We start from the raw sequence: 22,600 nt of genomic DNA on the forward strand, positions 1-22,600 counted from the left end.
TCTGTGTCTTCCTCTCTCTCTACCCCTCTCCCACTTGTGCTCTGTCTCTCTCTGTCTCTCTCTCAAAAATAAACATTAAAAAAAATTTTTTTAATTAAAAAAAATGCCAAGGAAAGATAGTGATTCACATTGCTATATTCAGACCACTGTGTTAAAGTGATACATTCAAAGGCATTTTAAATGATGCATCCTTCTTTCTAAATAATTAATCAATATGGCACACATTTTTTTTTCTCATTGGTAAAGGTATATTCAGAGACAGTAAAGTCTACCAAATATAGGAAACCTAATATGGGACACCCCAAGGAATAATTTTGCAAAAGATGCAAGGTATGCCCATCTATAGTTGCTTCTTGGACCTAGATTTGACTAAGTAGAGATTCATTCCATTATGGAAATAGGAACTATACTAAAATCTCAGGGTTTTTCCAACTGTATTAGTCAGCTTGGGCTGCCATAACAAAATACTACAGACTGAGTCTTTTAAACAACAGAAATTTATTTCTCACTGTTCAAGGTCAAAGTGCCAGCCAAGTCGGTTACTTATAAAGGTTCTCTTCCTGATTTATAGAAGGCCACCTTCTCACTTAGCAATACGCATTTAAGGTTTGTCCATGTCTTTTCATGGCTTCATAACTCCTTTCTTTTTAGCACTGAATAATATTCCATTTCTGGATGTACCAACTAGAGATAATCCTATTAGATCAGGACCCCAACTTCATGACTTTGCTTAACTTTAATGACTCACTTAGAGGCACCATCTTCAACTATAGCCACACTTGGGGTTAGAACTTCAACATACGGATTTGGGGAAGATACATTCAGTGCATAACAGCACCCCCCTTGCTTTATAAACCAGAAAAAGATCCATAGAGAATGATGGGAAACTCAAGATTAAAAGAGACCTAAAAATTATGAAGATAAAGCTTTCCTTTGGTGTTTTCTACCAAAAACCTTTTAAATAACTTGTTAAGTAAATTCATGGGAAAACTTGATTCTCAGTTGAAAGCATTTTCTGGGACATTACTACCTTCCCTCCTTGTATATGTCTCCTCAGTCTTTTCTAAGTTGTTACAGATTCCCTTCTACTACAGAATAATCCACTGCCCTAAGATTCTTAACTTGGGTCATGTTCAAGAGCTTAAAGAACTATTTGAAACTGTATGACAATTTTTGTGTTGTTCCTATTTTTTTATTTTAGGTGCATAGCTTTTATCAGATTTAAAAACGGCCTATGACAGCACTATGACAGACTATGGTAAGACTCTATCTTACCAGAGTGATGTAGTTCTCTGGTTTGAAAGTCTCTTTTGAGGGTAGATGTGGCATATCCACTCAAAAAAAAGCTAGTAAGAGGTATTTTGGATGTTTAAAGTACTGAGCTTCATGCTAAGAATAGAAAAATGAATACCATAATTCTGTAAAAAAGACTCAGTAAAACACAGAATAATAAGGAAGAGTTGAAGAGAGGTAAATTTATTGAACACACAATTTTTTTCTGACTCTAAAAACTTTTTTTTTTTTAATTTCACTATGCCCAGTTTGACTTGCCTCCTTCTGAACCTTATTAAAGCTGCAGGATATTGGGCATGAAGTATCTAATCAGTTTTTTTCTCATTATGAGTTGACATTATGTTGGGGAAAGGATGAAATTTAGCAGTGTTGCACTTATTTTGCAAGTGGACAAGTGGAGGCTTTCATTTTCAATTTTTTAAAAATTGAAGTATAGTTGACACATAATGTGACATTAGTTTCAGATATATAATAGTGATTCAACAACTCTGTACTATGCTATGCTCATCACAAGTATAGCTACCATCTGCTACCATGCAATGCTGTTGACTATATTCCCTGTGCTGTGCCTTTTATCCCATGACTTATTCATTCCATAACTGGAAGGCTGTATCTCCTACTCCCCCCACTCCCCTTCACCCACATTGCCCATCCTCCCCTCTGGCAACCATCAGTTTGTTCTCTGTATTTATGGGTCTATTTCTGCTTTTGGTTGCTTTGTTTATTCGTTTTGGTTTTTAGATTCCACATACAAGTGTGCTCGCTTCGGCAGCACATATACTAGATTCCACATACAAGTAACATTGTATGATATTGTTCTTTGTCTGACTTATTTCACTTAGCACAATACCCTCTAGGTCCATCCATGTTGACACAAATGGCAAGATCTCTTTTTTATGGCTGAGTAATATTCCACCATGTATATATACACATCTTCTTTATCCATTCATCTATCGTTGGACACCTGAGTTGCTTCCATACCTTGGCTATTATAAATAATGCTACAATAAACATAGAAGCTTTCATCTTCAATTTTAATTTCAAGAAAGAAATTCTACATTGTTCTTTAAAATCTCCTCCAATTCATACACATAGACTGGGATTGATCTGAAAGAGAAATAGCAGAGTGAGCCTAAAGGTAAGAAAGATGATCAACTCTACAGCCAGTTTTTGCAGCAAGAATCCAAAAAAGGGGGAAATCTCTGAAGAAATTCAATTCACTGATGATTATATGAGCTTAAAGATTATACTTAAAGCAAATGTGTAAGACAAGACCTAAGACAAATAACAAGGGCCTTGAAGCAAGAAGCACATACCCTCCCAGTCTGTGGGATACAAGAAGCAGGTCCAAAAGGGACCATAACATTAACATGTACTAGAAAGAGACTGAGTTCGACATGCAATATACAATTTGTTGTACAAATCCTTCTTGACTTATAATGTGATTACATCTGAGAGCTGTAGCTCACTGCTGCTGCCTAGCATCACAAGAGAGCATCGCTCAGGAAAATATCAAAATTCATAACTTGAAGTACAATTCCTCGTGAATGCACATCACTGTTGCACTATCATTAAGGTTGAAAAATCATTAAGTTGAATCATTGTAGGTGGGGGACCATCTGTATGTATCTATGTTGAGTAATTTATATACATACTTCCCAGTATAAGAGGTGGGTCCCATTACTCCCCATCTATTCTTCTCTGTCCTCAGCAACTACTATGTTAGTTTCCTACAGCTGCTGTAACAATTCGAATTTATTATCTCACAGAGCTATAGTTTGGAAGTCCTAAATGGGTCACACTGAGCTAAAATTGAGGTGTGCCTTCCTTTCTGGAGGCTCTAGGGGAGAAGAGGTTTTCTTGCCCTTTCCAGCTATACAGGCTTCCCAAGTTCCTGCATCCTTGGTTCTCTTCCATCTTCAGTAATAGCTGGTCAAGTCTTATATTGCATCACTCTGACACTGACTCTTCTGCCTCCTTCTTTCACATAAAAGGTCTCTTATGATTACATTAGGTAATCCAGGATGATCTCTATTTTAAGGTCAGATGATTAGCAACCTTCATTCCATCCACAGCCTTTGTTATGTAATATATGACAGATTCCGGTAATTAGTACTTGGACAACTTTGGGGAGGTGGGGGGCATGATTCTGTCTACCACAACTACCAAGGTAAAAAACACTTTAAGTAATGTTTCTTATAATAGTATGACAGGATAGACATTTCCTGAGCTGTAAAGCTTCTTATACCCAGTCTCTTATACCCATTAAACTGACTGAGAAAGCAAGAAGTATATTGTTACTACAGGATGTGTAGTTATTAAGTTAACTTAGGAGTCAGATGTGAGATGATGTAGCCTTCTCTAAACTGAAGAAAATGAAACTCAGAGAGATTTCTGATTCTTCATGTCACAGAAAGTCAATGTTAAAACCTCAAATTACTTCCACTGTTTCTGATTTATTTTCTCAGTGCAATGCTATCATTAACATTATTTATTATATAAATGGAGAAATTAAAAAAAAAAAAAAAGAGGGGGTGCCTGTGTGGCTTAGTCAGTTGAGTGTCCGACTCGTGATTTTGGCTCAGGTCATGAGGGGTTGTGGGATCGAGCCCCAGGTGCGGCTCCATGCTGAACGTGGAGCCTTCTTGGGACTATTTCTCTTTCTCTCTTTCTCTCTCTCTTTCAAAAGAAAAAAAAAAAAAGAAAAGAAAGAAAAAAGTAAATAAAAATAAAAAACAAATAACCAAAAACCAAAAAAAAAAAGTCATTTGCCTAGAGTTACTGTAGGCATAACTGTCTCCATTTTACCTTTTTAAAGGTGAGGAACATGGGACTCTTAGTAAGCACACTGCTGACATTGGAAGAGCCCGGGTTCGCCTGACTGCAAAGTCCATGCCCTGGCGGTAAGCATCTAGCCAGTTCACCACCATGTTATTATCATCAGGAATGTGAAAAGTCATGTTCTGGACTTGTAAGATCTCAGTAATTTAGTCTAGAAATTCACAATTGTTTTATAATTCCCATGAATATCTCTGGCTATTTCAAGTGATGCCATAAATTTTTAAACATAAAATAGAAGTCACGTTCTGAGTTAATCTATTTATGCTAATTCACTTTATTAAGAATATTTTTGATACATATCACCTTTTAAATAAGTAAAGAGAATTAATACGCGATAAGGGGCAGCCACAGCAATCTATTTGATGTTCAATTCCCCAAAGTTGGAGCTTTAATACAATTACAGTGTTTCTGAGATTCCAAGGCTCTCATTCTCTGTCTTTGAAGCAGGCTTCTTCCAACTTAAACAGCGTTTCAGTAGCCTGATGTTTAGCACATTACTCAATAGTGTTGTCAAGTCTATATGAAATACACCATGAGAATGTTACAGAAAATTTACATTTTAAGTGGTAGGTTTCAGGGTGTGGGTGAGAGAAACATTCTTCCCCTTTGCATCATCTCCAACTGTTTTTTGCTTACAGAGAAAGATTGTTTACCCAATTGGCCTTTCTTCTGGCTTCTTTCTGAGTACTGTGTAAGTGGAAAACACTCCTTCAAGAGCATGTAAAATATACCCCACCCTGTGTTTTGTGAATGTTGTCATCACGCACAGGTATTGAGTAATAGCCAGGGAAAGTCACGCTATGATGCTTCCACATCACCTATTAGGAACAATCAGGAACATGAAAGAGCAAGTGAGTCTCTGGACAGGGTTCACTTGCAGGAAGACACAGAGGCAGGGGAAGTGGAAGCATTAGAGGCTGAGGCACAAGACCAACTCGAATCTTAAACTTCTTTCGTTTGGTTTCAGTGATGAGACATCTAGGAAACAAATTGGGAAGTAAACTGAAGATAACTGTTCCTGTGATCTTTATTTTATCAAATAACGATCTTTTCTCTGAAGTTTTTCCATGGCTTCCGCTCAAAGGCAATTTGACCGTTTAGTTTTCTGAGTGAATTTACGTAGAATGCTGAGATAAATTTCGCTTAATTTAGGCATTTAAATTAATTATTATTGTTATTTTTTAAACATGTATTTTTCTTAATGTTTATTTATTTTGAGAGATGGAGAGTGTGTGTACAAGTGGAGGAGGGGGAGAGAGAGAAGGAGACAGAGAATTCCAAGCAGGTTCCGTGCTGTCAGCACGGAGTCCCAGGAGGGGTTTGAACTCACCAACTGTGAAACCCAGAGTTGGAGGCTCAACCAGTGGTGGAGCCACACAGGCGCCCTGCATTTAAATTAGTTATTACAGTGAAAGCAATCCGATCACTTTTGAATGCCAATTATTGAGAGTCCTTGAAGTAATGACTTATGTCTGAATTAAAAAGCAGTAAGTGATTTATCAAACTGTTTACTGTTTATCTTAAACAACTCCCCTCTACTTCATAGCCAGACTGTGGCTAAGCTCTGTAAAAGTTTGAGTCCTTAATAGTACATTGGAATTGGAGATGGAATTGGGAAACAATTGTTATTTCTAATCTTTCTTTTTTTTAACCTCAGCTTTGTTGATAACTATAGGAAATAAAGCAGCTCTGGGTTTCCTAAGTCTGTGATATTAAGTTTTTGAAATACAATTATTAAATAAGTTCTAACACATGTCGAAGATATCTATCTATGTCTATATACAGTAAAACTTTGGATTGTGAGTAACTTGTTCTGAGAGTGTTCCGCAAGAGAAGCAAACATTTCTAATAAATTTTAACTTGATAAACAAACGATGTCTTGCAATACAAGTACTATGTGAGAGAGAATTTTACTTTCCCAGCTTGGTTGGGTGTCCACTCTAGGATAATCTATTGTCCTAGGATAGGGCAATCCTATTGTCTAGGATAAGGGTTAGGAAAACTAAATGATATAAAAATGGCCTATAACCCTATTCTTGCCACCAAGAATAGCATCACATCTCTTCCTTTTTTCTTTTAACTTTTTATTTTGAGATAACTATAGATTCATACGATGTTTCAAAGAAATGTACAGGGAGGTACCATGCAACCTTCATATCACCTCCTCTAATTTTGACATCTTACATAATTATAGTCCAATATCAAAATGAGGAAATTTACCTTGGTACAACCCATGGCTCTTATTCAGATTTCCCCATTCATACATGTATTTGTGTGAGTGTGTGTGCATAGTTCTATGCCATTATGGCACATATGTAGCTTTGTGTAACTACCACCTCAATCAAGTTGCAAAAATATTCAGTCAGCACAAGTCTCCCTCATGCTACCCTTTTATAACTATAGCTACCTTGAAATTTCTAATCTGGTAACCACAGATCTGTTTTCTTTCCTTATAGTTTTGTTATTTCAAGAATGTTATATAGAGAGAGAATCATAGAATAGGTAACTTGAAAGACTGGCTTTGTTTTTTTTCATTCACATAACTCCTTTGAGTTCCATCCAACTTGTTTTATGTATCAATAGTTGTATTTGTTTTGCTGCATAGTACTCCATGATACGGATATACCACCGTTTGCCCCGGTTTGTTTAACCATTAACCTTTTGAAAGATATCTGAATTATTTTGCCTGGGGCTATTATGGATAAAGTTGCTATGAACCTTCATGTAGAGACTTTTGCATGATTTTTTTCTGGGATAAATGCTCAAGAGCACAATTACTGGATTGTATAATGTGGTAGGTAAAATAATGGTCCTTCAAAGAGTTCCATGCACCAATCCCTAGAACTTGTGAATATGTTACTTTACATGACACAAAGGACTTTGTATATGTGGAAAAAAATTATGGATCTTGAGGAAGAGAGATTTTCCTGGGTTACCTTCATGCGCCCAAAGTGATAAAAAGTGTTCTTATGGGAGGGAGGCAAGAGGATCAGGGTCAGAGATATTAAAAGATGATGCCCTTCTGGCTTTGAAGATAGAGAAAGGGAGCATGAGCCAAGTAATGTGGGTGGTTTCTGGAAGCTAGAAAAGGTGAGAGACAGATTCTCCCCTAACGATTCTAGAAGAAACACAGCCCTGATGACACCTTGATCTTAACTCGTACAATCTATTTCTTACTTCTGACCTCCAGCACTATAGATAATAAATTTTTGTTGTTTTAATCCATGAAGTTTGTAGTAATTTGTCATAGCATGAATAGAATACTAATATACGTGGTAAGATAATTTTTAGTTTTAGAAGAAACTGCCAAACTATTTTTATAGAGTGGATATTTTGCTTTCTAAGATCTTACTCTTCCTTCAAGAATCAACACATATTCTGCTTCTTTCATGAAGCCTACTCTTAAGCACTTATTGAGTATTTTGTGATGTCTTTTAAGTATCAGACACTGTTCTGAGAGCAGTGAATGATGCAAACCAGGTTGTTACTTTCTTGGACATGAAATTCTAGTGATGGGACACAGATAATAAGTAAACATACAAATCAAGGTAATAACAGAAATAAATGCCAGAAAGAAGATGAAAGAGCTTTAGTAGTTGCTTTAGTTTAGGTGTTTGGAGGAGGCCTTTCTAAGAGGGGAAATTTGAGCCAAGATTTGGGTGTTGAGAAGGATCCAACCATGTGGAAATATGAAGAAGGAATTTTCTAAACAGGGGTAACAGCTTGAGAACCCTTGGTGGTAAGCTAATCAGAAAAATGTTGTGGTGGGAACACAGTGAACAAGGGTAGGAAATTATGGTAGATGAGATTGGGTAGTTAGGCAGGGGACTGATCACTGAGATTTTCTAGGATATAGTTAAGAGTTTGGATTTGTCCACTGTGTAATAGGAAGTCACTCTTTTTCAAATAGGAGAGGAACACGATCTGATGTATGTTTGAAAATGACCAGTCTCATTGCTATAAGGTAAATGGTTTGGAATGAGGCAAAGAATAAAAGAAGGGAAACCAATTGAGAGATAATTGCATCAACTAGGTTGGTAGTATTGGAGTTAGAGAAAGGGTGACAGGTGTAGGATTTGTTTGTGGGTTAGAGTCAACAAGATTGCTGCTGGATTGGCTAAGGGCATTATGAAAAGAGAGGTTTTTGCTTGAGAACAAGAAGGTGGTGGTATACCTAACTTTTGAAGATTATTATTTTGGGTATATGGTGCCAAGAGGGCAGAGATTATAAAATAAGCTATTAAATTTATGTGGTTGAGTGGATAGGTTGTCATTGACAGTTGGGAGATTGGTTCTACAGCCATAAATTTGGGAGTTATAATTAATGTCTCAATTTATGAGTGTGTATGGGATTAACCCAGATAAGGGCAGATAAAGAGGGGGATCAAGAGATTTCAATTTATACAATGGAGAATGAAGAGATTTTTAAAAAAAAAAAATCTGAGGGGCGCCTGGGTGGCGCAGTCGGTTAAGCGTCCGACTTCAGCCAGGTCACGATCTCGCGGTCCGTGAGTTCGAGCCCCGCGTCGGGCTCTGGGCTGATGGCTCGGAGCCTGGAGCCTGTTTCCGATTCTGTGTCTCCCTCTCTCTCTGCCCCTCCCCCGTTCATGGTCTGTCTCTCTCTGTCCCAAAAATAAATAAACGTTGAAAAAAAAAAATTAAAAAAAAAAATCTGAGTAATAGCACTCCATGAAGGTGGAGAAAGACCAGGAGAGTATCAGACCATGAAACCAAGGGAAAAAAAATCTTTCACTAAGGAAACTGTAGGCATTTGCGTTGAATGCTAGTAAGAAGTCAAATAAACCGATTAGGAGGATGGCTGAAATCACGTTGCACCAGTAAAGTACAATAGAGGGAGAGAATGAAGGAAGGAATATAATGATGGGCAATGGAAACTGAGCTCGATGCCTACAGAAGGAAATGAGATAAGTGGGGTAATGAATAGTGATGAGGTCAATGGATCAGTAGGCTCAGTGAAGTTAGAGTTATATGTTAAAGTGTGAGTGTTGAAATAGGTGAGCTAGAAGGTGAGTCAAGGAAGATGCTTGAAACCAAGATTTTGGAAATGATTTTGGAAATGGTACAGCAATTGATGATAAGATCAAGGTATGGATAATCATAGGAAATGGTGGAAGAAGGTATCACAGGAATGAAGAAGGCTAAGGAAGAGAAAAGCCAGGCAGGATTAAGTAGGTGGTCCATGTAGATATTACCAAAATATCAACATTAGGAGTACAACAGAAGTCCATCAGCCAGGTATTAATGATTTGCCCAACTGAACATAACATCCCCCTCTTTGAACTTCCTTTTAATTTTGTACCTCCTTAGCAATTTTGTCTTCTTTTTGCTTTTGGTGTACTTGGTTTTCTTCCCTTCTTCTAGATTAGGCAATGAAAACAAGTTTGGTTCTATCTCCTATAGCACAAAGCACACATTTTCCAATTCAGTGTTGCAATGAACAAGAATAATAGATAGTGACCCTAGAAAGTCTCTCTCTGAGGGCAGAACCATTTCATTAAGGTTCAGTCTAGTTTGGAATAGATAGGAGAATGCAAGACAATGGTTTAAGTACGGCGCTTTAGAGAAATCATATGTCTTATGACAAAGATATATGGAAACAGTCAAAATTTATTGTAGAAGAGATTTTTCCATTCTTAAATAGTATAAAAATAAACAGGCATTTGTTTCAACAGTTACATTTGACATTAAGTTAATTTAAATACACATTTGTCTTAGGCACCAAAACCTTTGTATATTATATTCCAAATTCCTAGGTTTGGTCAGCAGGTTGATGTCAATAAAAGTTTTTTTTTTTTTTAATCAATGAAGTTAACAGTTTTTAATACAAGCCCTTCTAATATTAACCATTTCTTTATTAACTATAAAATTTTTAAACATAAAATCTTAAAAAATCCCCTGAGTTATTTCCTTTAATGAAATTTCAATTTCTCTACCTAAAAGACATGCTTTTGCAATTATTTACAAATACTGATGTCATCTGTAATCAGTGCTTGATTTAAAAATATTAAAACTCACAGTGCTTTGCACACATCTCCTCAGTAAGTTATAGCTGAATGAATTAATGAAGGATCCACAGGTCCTTCAAAAAATGTATAAAAGGTCAGTCTTGTGGTGTATCCAGGCTAATGAGACACAGTGTTCTCTGTGGGCTGGTGTGTGGGTAAACCTTCCATATTTCATTATACCAGAGTTGGGTTGCTGAAAATTTATTCAGAAATTTTAATCTAATAATTTTTCTTGTAGTTTACATAGTAATTTAGAGAGTTAATCTCAAAGAAGATATACTGATTCTCACATAATGAAAAAAAAAATCAATGATTGCAGCCTAAACCTAGTTTATAATAACGTCCTAACAAGACATAAATAATAATCCTCAATAAATTAAGTAGTATACAGTACCAGCAAATGTCAGCTGACAATGAGATGTGGAAAAGAAGAAACATGTTCTTCCTGGGAACTATTCAGGAATTGTTTGGCTTTGTTTTTCAAGAAGAAAGGACATTCATTAGAATAGAAATACAACTTTCCTCTATCAAGAACCCCCTGCAGTTCTCCGTAATGCGTTCAAAGCCTACATGTAAGCCTACAAAGAGGCTTCTTCCATTACACTTAGTTAAAATTAACTATAAATAAAGTTCTCTGCTTTTCACTTAAAATAAGTGTATGTCCTTTTGTAGAGGCTTTTATAAGGGCTGTTTTTTTTTTTCTCTTTCATTTTTGTTAAGAGGAGCTAAGTTACTAGTAGTCCTGAGTTGAGGTTTTCCTGAAAACTTGCAAAAGTTCAGATATGAAAATATAGACAGAGGGAAATGATAAGAAAGAAAATAGAGTCCACCGAAAGATGAACTCAGATCTTAAAATCAAGAAAACAAAATAGAAGGAGTAAACTGATCAGAAGAGAGTTTCTCCCAGTACAATGGCTAACAGAAGAAAAGAAAAGGAACAGGTGCAGGTAGTTGCTTCTAATGCATCATGGAGGATACACTGGAAATCCCAGGGTATACACTGGAAAAAAAAACTTGCAGCATTTTGCCATCTTGGACCAGCATTTAAATGTCCAAACAGCTTTGCTTTTGTTATTATAAATAATTTAAACTGAAATTCAAGTAAAAGGATGTCAAACTCATTTCCCATCAGTTTATAAAAAAGAATGAAAACTGTTTTCCCCTTTAACCTGAAGGAATGACATCTTTAAAGCAGTGACATGAAAATCTTCACAAGTATGACCCCTTTCTCCTTAACAGAAGATGTTAAGTAACATAGGGAGTTTAACATAAATATTAAATAATTAAGTTAAAAGAAATAGTCCATATAAATAAATAAATAGGATTAATACCCTTCTACAGTTCAGTTGAACGTTCTTTTAGCAGTACTGTGGGATTGATATCATCCAGTCCAGAGTGCGAAGAGCTTGCATTAATGGTGACTGTTTTGGTGAGCTGTGGATCTTGAACACTGAATGCAGTAAAAGGACAGCCCTTCACGTTATTGCAGATGAGAGACTGAATCGAGGCAGTGTTGATGATTTTAAAACCTACTTCTCCACCAAAAGTGCTAGGCTTCCAGTAGTCAGGAGAACATATAGGATTACCCATAAGTCCTTTCAAGGAGAATGGTGCTCCCATTTCTACCATGGTCTCACCAAAGATGGCATCAGGGCGAGGCTTTTCTACCAGAAGGGCAGGATACAGCTCCATGGCATCAATATCACCATAAAGTGCTTCTAACCCCGCAGCCATTTCCTTCTCTCCTGTGAAGGTGACAAAGACAGATATACAACCAATGTAAAACTTTACCAAAAAAACGTTTTAATCCTTTTAATCCTTTGCTCAATTTGCTTTCAACTTCTCTGTTGTTTCCATTTGACCCTTGATTCTTTTAAGAAGTTTCTCACCTGTGAGTTCTTCAAACGATGTATAGGGCTTCAGCCGAAAGCGTTTGCGATACTCATTAAGAGACTGGTACTTCATCTGTCTGCTCTGGTCGATTGAGGCCTTTGCTACTTGCTGCACTGCAGCTGGAACATTCCTACCACCAGCAACCTATGGAAAATGAATTAAGTTACAGGACAAAACTTTTAGGCATATTTATGGTGATTTCTGTCTTAAAAACATTCATTCCTTGGGTACAAAGTAGATAAGACTGATGTTCCCAGCTGAGACCTACACTATCCAATTTAGAAATTTTATTTCTAGGGGTGCCTGAGTGGCTCAGTGGGTTGAGTATACAGCTCCATCTCAGGTCGTGATCTCACAGTTCATGACTTCAAGCCCCACGTCGGGCTCTCTGCTTTGGATTCTCATACTCTGCCTTTCTCTTTCTCAAAACTAAATACACATTAAAAAAATTAAGGAATATTTATTTCTATGATCTATAGATTGTATAATTATAGAAAGTTTTTGAAAATATATTTAAGGGATGACTGCATATTTCTGTTTGATAACTGTAGACTACAAGTTCAGACTTTTCAAAAAAAAGGTAGGCTTCTTTTTCAAGAAAAGAATTCACTAACAAAATAATTACTCTTTCAGTAAATTTAAGAAAAATCATTTCAGTGGCAGAAATTCTAGTTACTAATCCTTTGTTTCGTTTTTCAATAATAAGGCTTACCCTGCCAGCAATTTGCCTGCTGAATGATTCCACGAACTGGGTAAGCCCATGTTCCAGTAATATAGAGTTGTTGTAGACAAACTGCTGGAAATTGTACTCCTGGTCATCTATTTGCAAGGTGTCAGGCAGAAGGGGATGCCAGTGGTAGAGTGTGTTAAACTCAGCAGCAATACGGTTTTGGTATTGGAATTGTTGGTTGAAAAGCAGCTCTGGGTCAAACTTCAGTTTGAAGTGATAGCCACTCAAGTGTTGTACATAGTCTTCAATCACAATCTTAATGGTTTCTCCTATTTACACAAAACAAAAAAATTAGAGCATTAATCCTCTGGTTACCAACTTTCATGCAGCTGAAATGCAATTCTGTTAATCCAGTATTCACTTGTATTTTTTCCTTTATACCATCCAAACAAAAGGTATTTCTATTACCAATCATGCTCAAGGATTGAATTCATCTGGAGCATGTGATTTTACATTGACTACAGTCTCCCAGAACTACTTAAAACATATCAAAGGTAACTAGTTGTCTCTGGGGAAGAGGGTTTTATTTAAATTCACTTCTCTTCTTGTTTACCTATCAGTATTAGCCTGCTCGTCTGGAACAACCGCTCATCATCCCATTCTGGATGCTCCTGTTTAAGCACATCACACACTCTGTTGTGTTCCCGCAGCCAAATTGTGGCGTACATCATCAGACCAGGCACCAGACCAAAGACCTCCTGGCCCACAGCAAACCGCAGGTGTTCAGGAACATGAGGTGGGTAGATCATCTCGACCTGAGTATCTTTGACTGTGGGAGGATACACCTCCCCATCGATTATCTAAAAAAATAACAATAATAAAAATGTCAAATTTTAACCACTACAGATTCTAAAATATGGGTAAGTGGTGACTCATCATTAATTCTTAATACTCAAATGGCACACACCTGGTATTTCATTTTTCCATCCTTGAAAAGGCGCAGTTTATGCTGTCTATCCAAAGTTTCACCATAAACATGACTTAAGTCCACCTGGAAGATTATGGAAAAATTTTATTTGTTACCGTTGAAGTTCTACAAAGTGTCTGTAATATCATTTATCATTAAATAGTTTGATAAAATACCTATTTTTCTCACAGCCACAAAATACTAAATTAATTCGTTTATCCACTGACACCACAAACCTATATATGTCTCTTGTGTTTAAAGATATTTGTATCTCATATGGAGGCTATAAGTATATAATATGCTTTACTATAAGTGTATGGTATTTCTTTTAATAAGCATCAGAAAATGTATTATTAATATAAAATTCTTACTGATAAATTGAAACTGTGTCATTGAATTCCAAGGAATAATAATGCAGCAAAAATCTCATAATAGCAGCATAATCAGGGTACCAACAAAAGTTTGAAGAGACAAGTTTTTACAGTGCTAATATTTTAAACTAAAAATATAAGAGCCAAATTACAAATAATTATAACATCTGTATGTATGCATGTGTGTGTGCATGTGTGTATTTTTACTAAGCCAGTGAATTAAAATGGAAATTCCATTAATACACATTTCTGGAATAGAAATTCCATTTATAGACAGGGGATTTTTTAAAAAGAGGGGTAATTATTTGGTGTAGCAAATATATATATATGGCCTTTAATATTAGCACTCAGTATGATTTTTGCTATAATTCCAATTTAATTCTATCTTACCCCATGGCCCAGTCCTTTGGTGAAAGCTGGTCCTCGCTTATGATCTGTCTTGAAAAATTGATGGGTGAAGTGTTGGGCAAAAAATGCAAACATCATATTTGTGCCTTGGGGGTCAGGAATGAACTTTCTTCTTAGAAGAAATTTTTCCACAATCTCTTTTGAATCAGGAAGCTCTTTCTTGCCTGAAAAGTGAGAAAGCTAAGATAAGAATTCATCTACATATTAAGGAAGCAGATAGTAAATGGGGACTTGTGGGAGAAATACAATTGTGAACAGGGTTATAATGCAAATGGAAATTCTAAGATACAGGGAACACCTTATTGAATGATGTTATCTATTTTAACTAGTATTTTAACTGGTATTAATTTAGTATTAATGAAAGAATTTGAAAACATGAAGACATTACACCAAAATGCCCATTCACTTTCATAGGATAGTTTACAGAAAGTCACACTCTCAAAAAAAAAAAACAAAACAAAACAATCAAACAACAACAATAAACAAAACAAAAACCCTCCACAGATACCCAATAAGAAAGCAAAAAAAAAAAAAAAAAAAAAAAAGTGCTTTTATTAACAAATTACAGTTCAGTGTTGAATTTTTTAGGTAGCAATCTAGTCCCTATTGCAATGAACACCTCTCTACCCCCCCCCACACACTCACCTTTCACACCCATGGGTGTTGGGCAGTCATCAGCCACAGGGGGAAGAGCTCTGGTATAATAGGAGAGATTGGAAAAGGCTTCCCAGCTTTTATAGCCATAGTCCACATTGTAAGTTGGTGGGCTCTCGATCAAATGTGACCTGGCTGAAATTTTCAAGAAAACAAAAATTTTGTTTTATCTTTTCCCATACTCAAGACACACCAACGTTCATTTTTACTGTAAAATGGGCAAAGTGGCACTAAAGACTGAACTGAATTCCAACAACCAAAGATAACCCATTGTAAAACAGTTACACTTTAAAGTCTCACTGCTGCTTGTACTAAAAAAATCAGAAAGAATGATTCATTAAAATGCACTTTGGGACACCTGGGTGGCTCAGTGGGTTAAGCTTCCACTTTGGCTCAGGTCATGACCTCCGGGTTAGTGAGTTTGAGCCCTACATCAGGCTCAGAGCCTGGAGCCTGCTTCGGATTCTGTGTCTCCCTCTCTCTCTATCCCTTCCCTGCTCATGCTCTCTCTCAAAACATTAATAACATTAAAAAAATAAAATAAAATGCATCTTTAATAAAGTATATATACTTTACCCAAACATGATCTAGCCATCTTGAGTTTTCAAATAATCATCTACTTACTGCATAAGAGGCCTACGAAGGAATACCTGGGCATGAAACCCACTTTAGAAATAAAGTTATTTTCTTGCTCACCCAAATCCAGATTAACCATTTATTTTAATGGATGCAATGCTATGGCCCATGGACATTTAGTAAACAAGTGGACTACACTTCCTTCACAAACTGGCAAGAGTAGTGACTTTAGAAGAGGTGTACAGGATTGTACGTAGAATTCGAAGTGGGACAGAACTTTCTAAACCAGATGAAACTGAGATGTCAATATTTTTGGCCATTAAGATAGAAGGAAAACTAAAGTCATTTTATAACAAGAATGAAAATATATTTCAGGATTAGGTTTAATAACTTAAAGTTCTATAAAGTGCATTTTTCTTTGAAGAAGCTAAAAACCTTAGAAAGGGACTTGTACTTACATGTCAACACATATTTCATAATTATATTTTGCAGGAAGGGAATGTTATTGACAATGTTCCAGACTCCCTTGAAGTGGGTAAGTATGTAGTGCACTGTATTTGGAGTGGGTTTCAGGAATAACTTTATTCTTGTCAGAAATTCAGCTGCAAAAAAGAAGAAAAAAAAAAAAGGAGAGATTAACAGGACCCATTATAAGGTACTAGTTTGTAAAGTGATAACTGGATACATTCCCAGTCCCAATGAGGGCACCCAAGGGCAAACTTACGTGTTGAACAGTTTTCACCATAGAATCCTGTTCGGGTACAGTCACACTTATACTGGTCAAATCCTATGCTCAGGCATATACCTTGGTTTTGGCATGGGTTGGAACAGCAAGGATTTGCTACAATAAAAGTAAGGACAGGATATAAGTCATTTAGTTTCTTAATTTTGACTTAAACATTTAGTTGTTTTACATACTATAGGTCAACTTTATATTAATAAATACAAGAAACATACATGTAGTCATGGGAAAAGTTTTTTTAACCTGTCACATACAATGATCATAATGAAAATACCAACTCCCATTCAACAATAAGGGTAACAATATTCAACCACATTAGTCATGTTGCTAAGCTTTTTCTTAGTAACATTTTAGATGTTCAGCATTTTTAAGGAGCTCAAAAAAGTAGCACTTTCAAAATTAAAGGGTAAATTTAGGGTAAATTTCAATGTAAACACAGCTTGTTTTTAAAATTTTTTTCAACGTTTTTTATTTATTTATGGGACAGACAGAGACAGAGCATGAACGGGGGAGGGGCAGAGAGAGAGGGAGACACAGAATCGGAAACAGGCTCCAGGCTCCGAGCCATCAGCCCAGAGCCCGACGCGGGGCTCGAACCCACGGACCTTGAGATCGTGACCTGGCTGAAGTCGGACGCTTAACCGACTGCGCCACCCAGGCGCCCCAAAAACAGCTTGTTTTTAAAATATTGATTCCTATTCTCTAATAGTAGGCACCACACACAAACATTTCACATACATTGATTGTTCCTGTCTTACCGTAATAACAATCTGCAAATTAGTATCACTATTCCTATTTAGCAAGATGAGAAACGTGAGACCCACACCGGTTAAGTAACTGGCTCATGATGATCAGAGCTTGTAGCAAAAGGTGGAATATACACCCAGTTCCCTTGGACTCCAATGGTGCAACCTCTTTACCAAGTCAAACATCGTCTCCATTCCGGGACTGTTCACAGTACCGGGAGGACCCGGGAGGTCAGAGCGGAACCTCGTCCGGGGTTACGGTACCGAGGGTTCCCCGGTGCAGGGAGCCAGACCCACCTGCACGGCAGAGCGCCAGGGCGGCGCAGAGCAGCAAGGCGCGGGCAAGCATCTCGGCGACGGGCGGAGCGCGGGCGGGCGGAGGCGTTGCCGTATTTGGGCTCCCGCGGCGGAGCTGGAGGTGGCGCTGTGCGAAGTTCCCGTGCGTTTCCTGACGCTCGCTGCAAGTCGTTTGACAACTGGAAGCTAACGGAGAGAACCTTCCTTTTATGAGTGAAAACTAAGCCCACGTGACGACATGACTATTTGTTTCCGCTTTTTTTTTTTTACCCCCCCAACTCTCCCCCTCCCCCTGTCTGCTTAATTGCGTAAGACCCGAGTGGGGGCAGGAGTTTTACCCACGCAAATGAGAAAATCGGAAACCTGGGAAGCTGCCCTCGGCTTCCCCAAGGCGGGTGCAAAGCGAATTGACCCCCTTCTTGCTCCGATCTCCCGCTTCACCTTCCTCAGTCCCTCAGGTCCAGAATGCAATTTGCGCCAGATTCCCTTTCTCTCAGTCTTTGACCCGGAGCTTTCCGGACCCGGTGCCTCGGCGGATTCCCTTGGGGGGAGGGGAGACACTCGGCTTCCTCTCCCGGAATCCAAGCGGCTGGAGGTCCCAGAGCGCAGGGAATCCCCCGGCGCGGCCGCCCCCATGTCTCATCCTCAGGTCTTTGGGGGGCCGGAGGAGTCACAGTCTGGGCAGACGGGGCCAAGAAAGGCTGACATGTTTTACACGTCATGTACTTCAAACATGTCACCACTTTAGTGACGACCCTTAACCTGGAGTATATGCAGCACATACATACATCTATACATTGTTTTTTGTTTTTGTTTTTTTAATTTGGCAGGATGAAATGTAATAGCTATAGTCAGAGTACATATCTGTAACTTCAAAGCTAAGCTGCTCTTCACATAAATGTTGTTCTCCACACCCCCACCCCTTCCTTGCTTCTTGGAGACAGAAAAAAATGTTAATTCCTCTCCACAATACTGCTCCTAAGCAGTTATACTGTCAATAGTCCATCTGAGCTTGAGGGATCACCACGATAACGTTTCCTCTCCTCTGATGAAAACAGGAAGGTAAGGCGCCCAGGGTCTGCGAGGATGCTAAATGCCCACAACATCTGCTTTAAAGCATTTCTTTCTTGGCCCCGCGCGCGGTTCACTTTGCTTAGCAACCCTTCGCAGGAGATACACATAAAAGGAAAAAGATCCTTAAAATTTGGTTTTTTGTCTTTTCTGACCACTTTTCCAAGATGATGAATGTGGCAATGGATCAAAGTACAACACTGCATTTATGTTTCAGTTGTCTGGGCTTATTAGTGCAAATTTTCTATTCTCATTTTTGGAACATGGTTTGATGAGGAATTGAGTGGAAAAGATGGATGATTTTGACAATTTTGAATTTCTTTGTCCTTTGTTTTTATTTAATATCTTTTGGTGGTAGGAGGGTGAAATCCAAGCAAGAAGGAAGGAAGGAAGGATGGAAGGAAGGAAGGAGAGAGAAAAAGAGAAAGATAGCAAAGTGGAGAATAAAAAGTTCAATTAAGCCATACATTCTTAGCACTAATGGAAAAAACAACATAAAACCTGAAGTAAATCTACACCAGATACCTCAATTTGTAGAAGTCTTGAAGAAAAAAAAAAAGAGACTCACTTGGAATTTTTTTTCTTGCCATTTGCTTAATGTACACAGTATCTAATTTTACATGAGACACAAATGACTAAAATTCCATCTCATCCAGGAAGCTTTTCTCCTCCTCTAGTCATATTTAATCATTCCATTTGTGACACTCCCACATATTGTACTAAGTCTTATATAAAATTTTAACTAAGAGCATAATTTTTTGAAATAATTCCACTTTTCTGTTTCACTTTAAATAAGTAGGTTGTGTCTACTCAAATTTTAAACTGATATTTAGGACCACTAATTTGAGCTAGTTTAGGTGTCACTTAAGAATCCATACCCTGGCTCTGCTGGTGTATTGAAATTTTACATTGTAATCCAGAATTTATGTTGAAGTCATCCTCATTGTTATCAGCACAGAGCCTGACACAGGGCCCGAACTCATGAACAGTGAGGTCATGACCTGAGCCAAAGTCAAACGCTTAACTGATTGAGCCACAGGCGCCCCAAGAAAGGGCACAGTTTAGAAAGGAAGTCCAAATATGGGCTTGAGGAAAAACCATCATGATATGATTTATTAAATAATTTTGACAAGTGTGAGAACGTGAAATCGAATGGATAGTACATATTGGGATGCTAGTCACGAGGGGATGTTAAATGTCCCAAACCAACTCCAGATGGCTACACATATTTTAGGTGGAAAAGTACTATGATTACTGTGCCATGATGTATCACACCATAAAAAATAAGGTTTTGATTATGCAAAACCATAGCTCTCACTTTTGTATATATTTAGTGTTTCTGTGTGTATTTTATTTATTTTTTTATTTTATTTTATTTTTTTAACGTTTATTTATTTTTGAGACAGAGAGAGACAGAGCATGAACGGGGAGGGTCAGAGAGAGGGAGACACAGAATCTGAAACAGGCTCCAGGCTCTGAGCTGTCAGCACAGAGCCCGACGCGGGGCTTGAACTCACGGACCGTGAGATCATGACATGAGCTGAAGTCGGCTGCTCAACCGACTGAGCCACCCAGGCGCCCCTCTGTGTGTATTTTAGACACACACACACACACACACACACACACACACACACACACACACATAAACATATATATAAATATATACTATATATTATATATATATATACTATATATAAATTTATACTATATATATTTATATATAGTATAAACTTTCTTAGTCTCTAAAATGTGTTGGGAAATTCTCTGCATGAAGGAAAATAAGAAAGCATATTAAAAATCTTCCAGAGCATTCTGTTGAGTTTTACTGCCCCCTTCTGCTGCTTGAATTTTTATCAACTTCTTTCTTTATGATACTGTGAAGATTGCTAGATAGGTTTTGTGTCTGATGTTACAATGTTCATAAAAGTCTACATGTGCAGTGCTCATTTTAAATTTAACTCATGAATATACTGAAAAAGAATGAAATATTTGTTCATTGAAGTGATAAGCCATTTACATGAGTTAAAAGAAAATGAAAAATGAAGCTCTTAATACCCCAAATTCCAAATGAGCTAACATTTTTGAGAGAGACATTTCTTATCATTGAGTAGGGTTCTAGCACTCAGACATGCAAGAATGCTCTGATCCCACTCTCTCCGGCAAGGAGCTTCTTTCCATTTCCCTCCCTTCTACCTTAGTTGATTTAGTGATTCATTCAGAGGGAGTGGAGATTGCCCCATGTCTTTTCATTCATGGCCTGCTGGCTAGAAGAAGAGTTTTGCCATCTTGCCTCAGGGTTATTTATTTTTTTTAATTTTTAAGTTTATTTATTCACTCTGAGAGAGAGAGAGAGAGAGAGCACAAGCAGGGGAGGTGCAGAGAGAGAGGGAGAGAGAATCCCAAGCAGGCTCTGCACTGTCAGTGCAAAGCCCAATGTGGGGCTTTAGCTCACAAACCTTGAGATCATGACCTGAGCTGAAGTCAGACGCTTAACTGACTAAGCCACCCAGGCACCCATCATCAGGGTTATTTTTAAGAGATCTTTTAGCAAAGTTATACCACAGAGTATACAGAAATGCTACTTACAAAGGGCCTCTAGTTTAGTCCTTCAGTAAATCCTGGTTATGCACCCATTCCTGCCTGTATAAGAGAAATTTCAAGGCTATAAAGCAGATTTTTTTAATTAAAAAAATTCTTATCAAATAAACCAATGAAGAAATACCAAATAATATCCATTTCTGAGTTTTATAAAAAGTTGATCTCCTTTCTTTTCTTTTTAAAAAACAATTTTTTTAACAATTTATTCATTTTTTGAGAGACAGAGAGTGAGTGGGGGAGGAGCAGAGAGAGAGAGAGACAGACAGAGAGAGACAAAGACAGAATCCAAAGCAGGCTCCAGGCAGGCTCTGAGCTGTCAGCACAGAGCCTGATGCGGGGCTCCAACCCACGGACGGGAGATCATGACCTGAGCTGAAGTCGGAAGCTTAACCGACTGAGCCACCCAGGTGACCCTCCTTTCTTTCAAACAACTCAAGTCTCTGATAGATTTGTCTTTTTCTTCACTGTTCATGGTTGCATGTCATAACTGCTCAGACGAGCCAAGGTAGATTGAACACAGTCCTGTTAGAGTTAGGAATCTCAAATGGGAATAAGGAAGTCCAGTAGAGTGTGAACAGGGTGAACAGGGGTGTGCATGGTGAGAACACACTCACCAATTAAATATCAGATTTAGGACTTTCAGTTTCTGTTCCAGCATGTAAGCAGCTTGAAAGTTGCCACTTCATCCTAACAACAAATAAAAACCTGAACAAACTGGAAGTTCAATACTCTTTTTTTTTTTTTTTAATTTTTTTTTAACGTTTTTTTTTTTTTTTTTATTTTTTTGGGACAGAGAGAGACAGAGCATGAACGGGGGAGGGGCAGAGAGAGAGGGAGACACAGAATCAGAAACAGGCTCCAGGCTCTGAGCCATCAGCCCAGAGCCCGACGCGGGGCTCGAACTCACGGACCGCGAGATCGTGACCTGGCTGAAGTCGGACGCTTAACCGACTGCGCCACCCAGGCGCCCCGGAAGTTCAATACTCTTATTAGATCTCTTAGGGTTGTGAGATGACAGGATAAAATCCTGTCCCCAAAATTTGAGAGACAGGCCATCCAGGGAAGCACAACTTAGCAGAACAGAAACCAATGAGCAGAAACCTCCATGGAAACCAGTACTGGACTGGAAAACGCAAAGTGTAATTGACGAATTCTGGATGCTCCATGTGGATAAGTCTGAGTTAAAAACTCCAGGAGAAGGGGCACATGCTTTTGTGAGTTTCACTTCCTAAAGGTCTACCAGGTTCTCACAATGAATACCAGAAGAAGAAGAAAAAAAACAAAAACAAAAAACCCTTGAAAACTCTTGAGAGATTGACAGGGAAAAGGGAAAAGTAACCATTTTGAAATATGCCAGAGCATTCTGTTCTTTTCAATAAGGCCTGCATTCAAGAGAAACTATTTTAATAGAGCCTAAACTATTGGAATTTTTATCAGAGCAAAACTA

General features: G+C 37.9%; 1 protein-coding gene and 1 long non-coding RNA gene across 2 annotated transcripts; one reads left to right on the forward strand and one right to left on the reverse strand.

The window, feature by feature from the left end:
- Positions 1-4,106: 4,106 nt before the first annotated feature.
- Positions 4,107-16,315, forward strand: LOC121011860 (uncharacterized). The gene is made up of 3 exons (XR_005781810.1): positions 4,107-4,196; positions 13,344-13,519; positions 16,192-16,315. It is a non-coding gene; the product is annotated as an uncharacterized LOC121011860 (long non-coding RNA).
- On the reverse strand, positions 9,745-17,876 carry PTGS2 (prostaglandin-endoperoxide synthase 2). Its single transcript, XM_040446616.1, has 11 exons — positions 17,823-17,876; positions 17,485-17,670; positions 16,424-16,540; positions 16,158-16,301; positions 15,115-15,258; positions 14,452-14,633; positions 13,691-13,774; positions 13,337-13,583; positions 12,766-13,052; positions 12,050-12,197; positions 9,745-11,905 (listed from the first exon to the last, which is right to left on the reverse strand). Exons 2-11 carry the CDS (start codon positions 17,534-17,536, stop codon positions 11,496-11,498), a joined length of 1,815 nt encoding a protein of 604 aa, XP_040302550.1. The 5' UTR covers positions 17,537-17,670; positions 17,823-17,876; the 3' UTR covers positions 9,745-11,495.
- Positions 17,877-22,600: the final 4,724 nt, after the last annotated feature.

This window comes from Herpailurus yagouaroundi, unplaced genomic scaffold (assembly GCF_014898765.1).
Source record: "Herpailurus yagouaroundi ecotype Mexico unplaced genomic scaffold, PumYag 195, whole genome shotgun sequence".
NCBI classification, from domain to species: domain Eukaryota; kingdom Metazoa; phylum Chordata; class Mammalia; order Carnivora; family Felidae; genus Herpailurus; species Herpailurus yagouaroundi.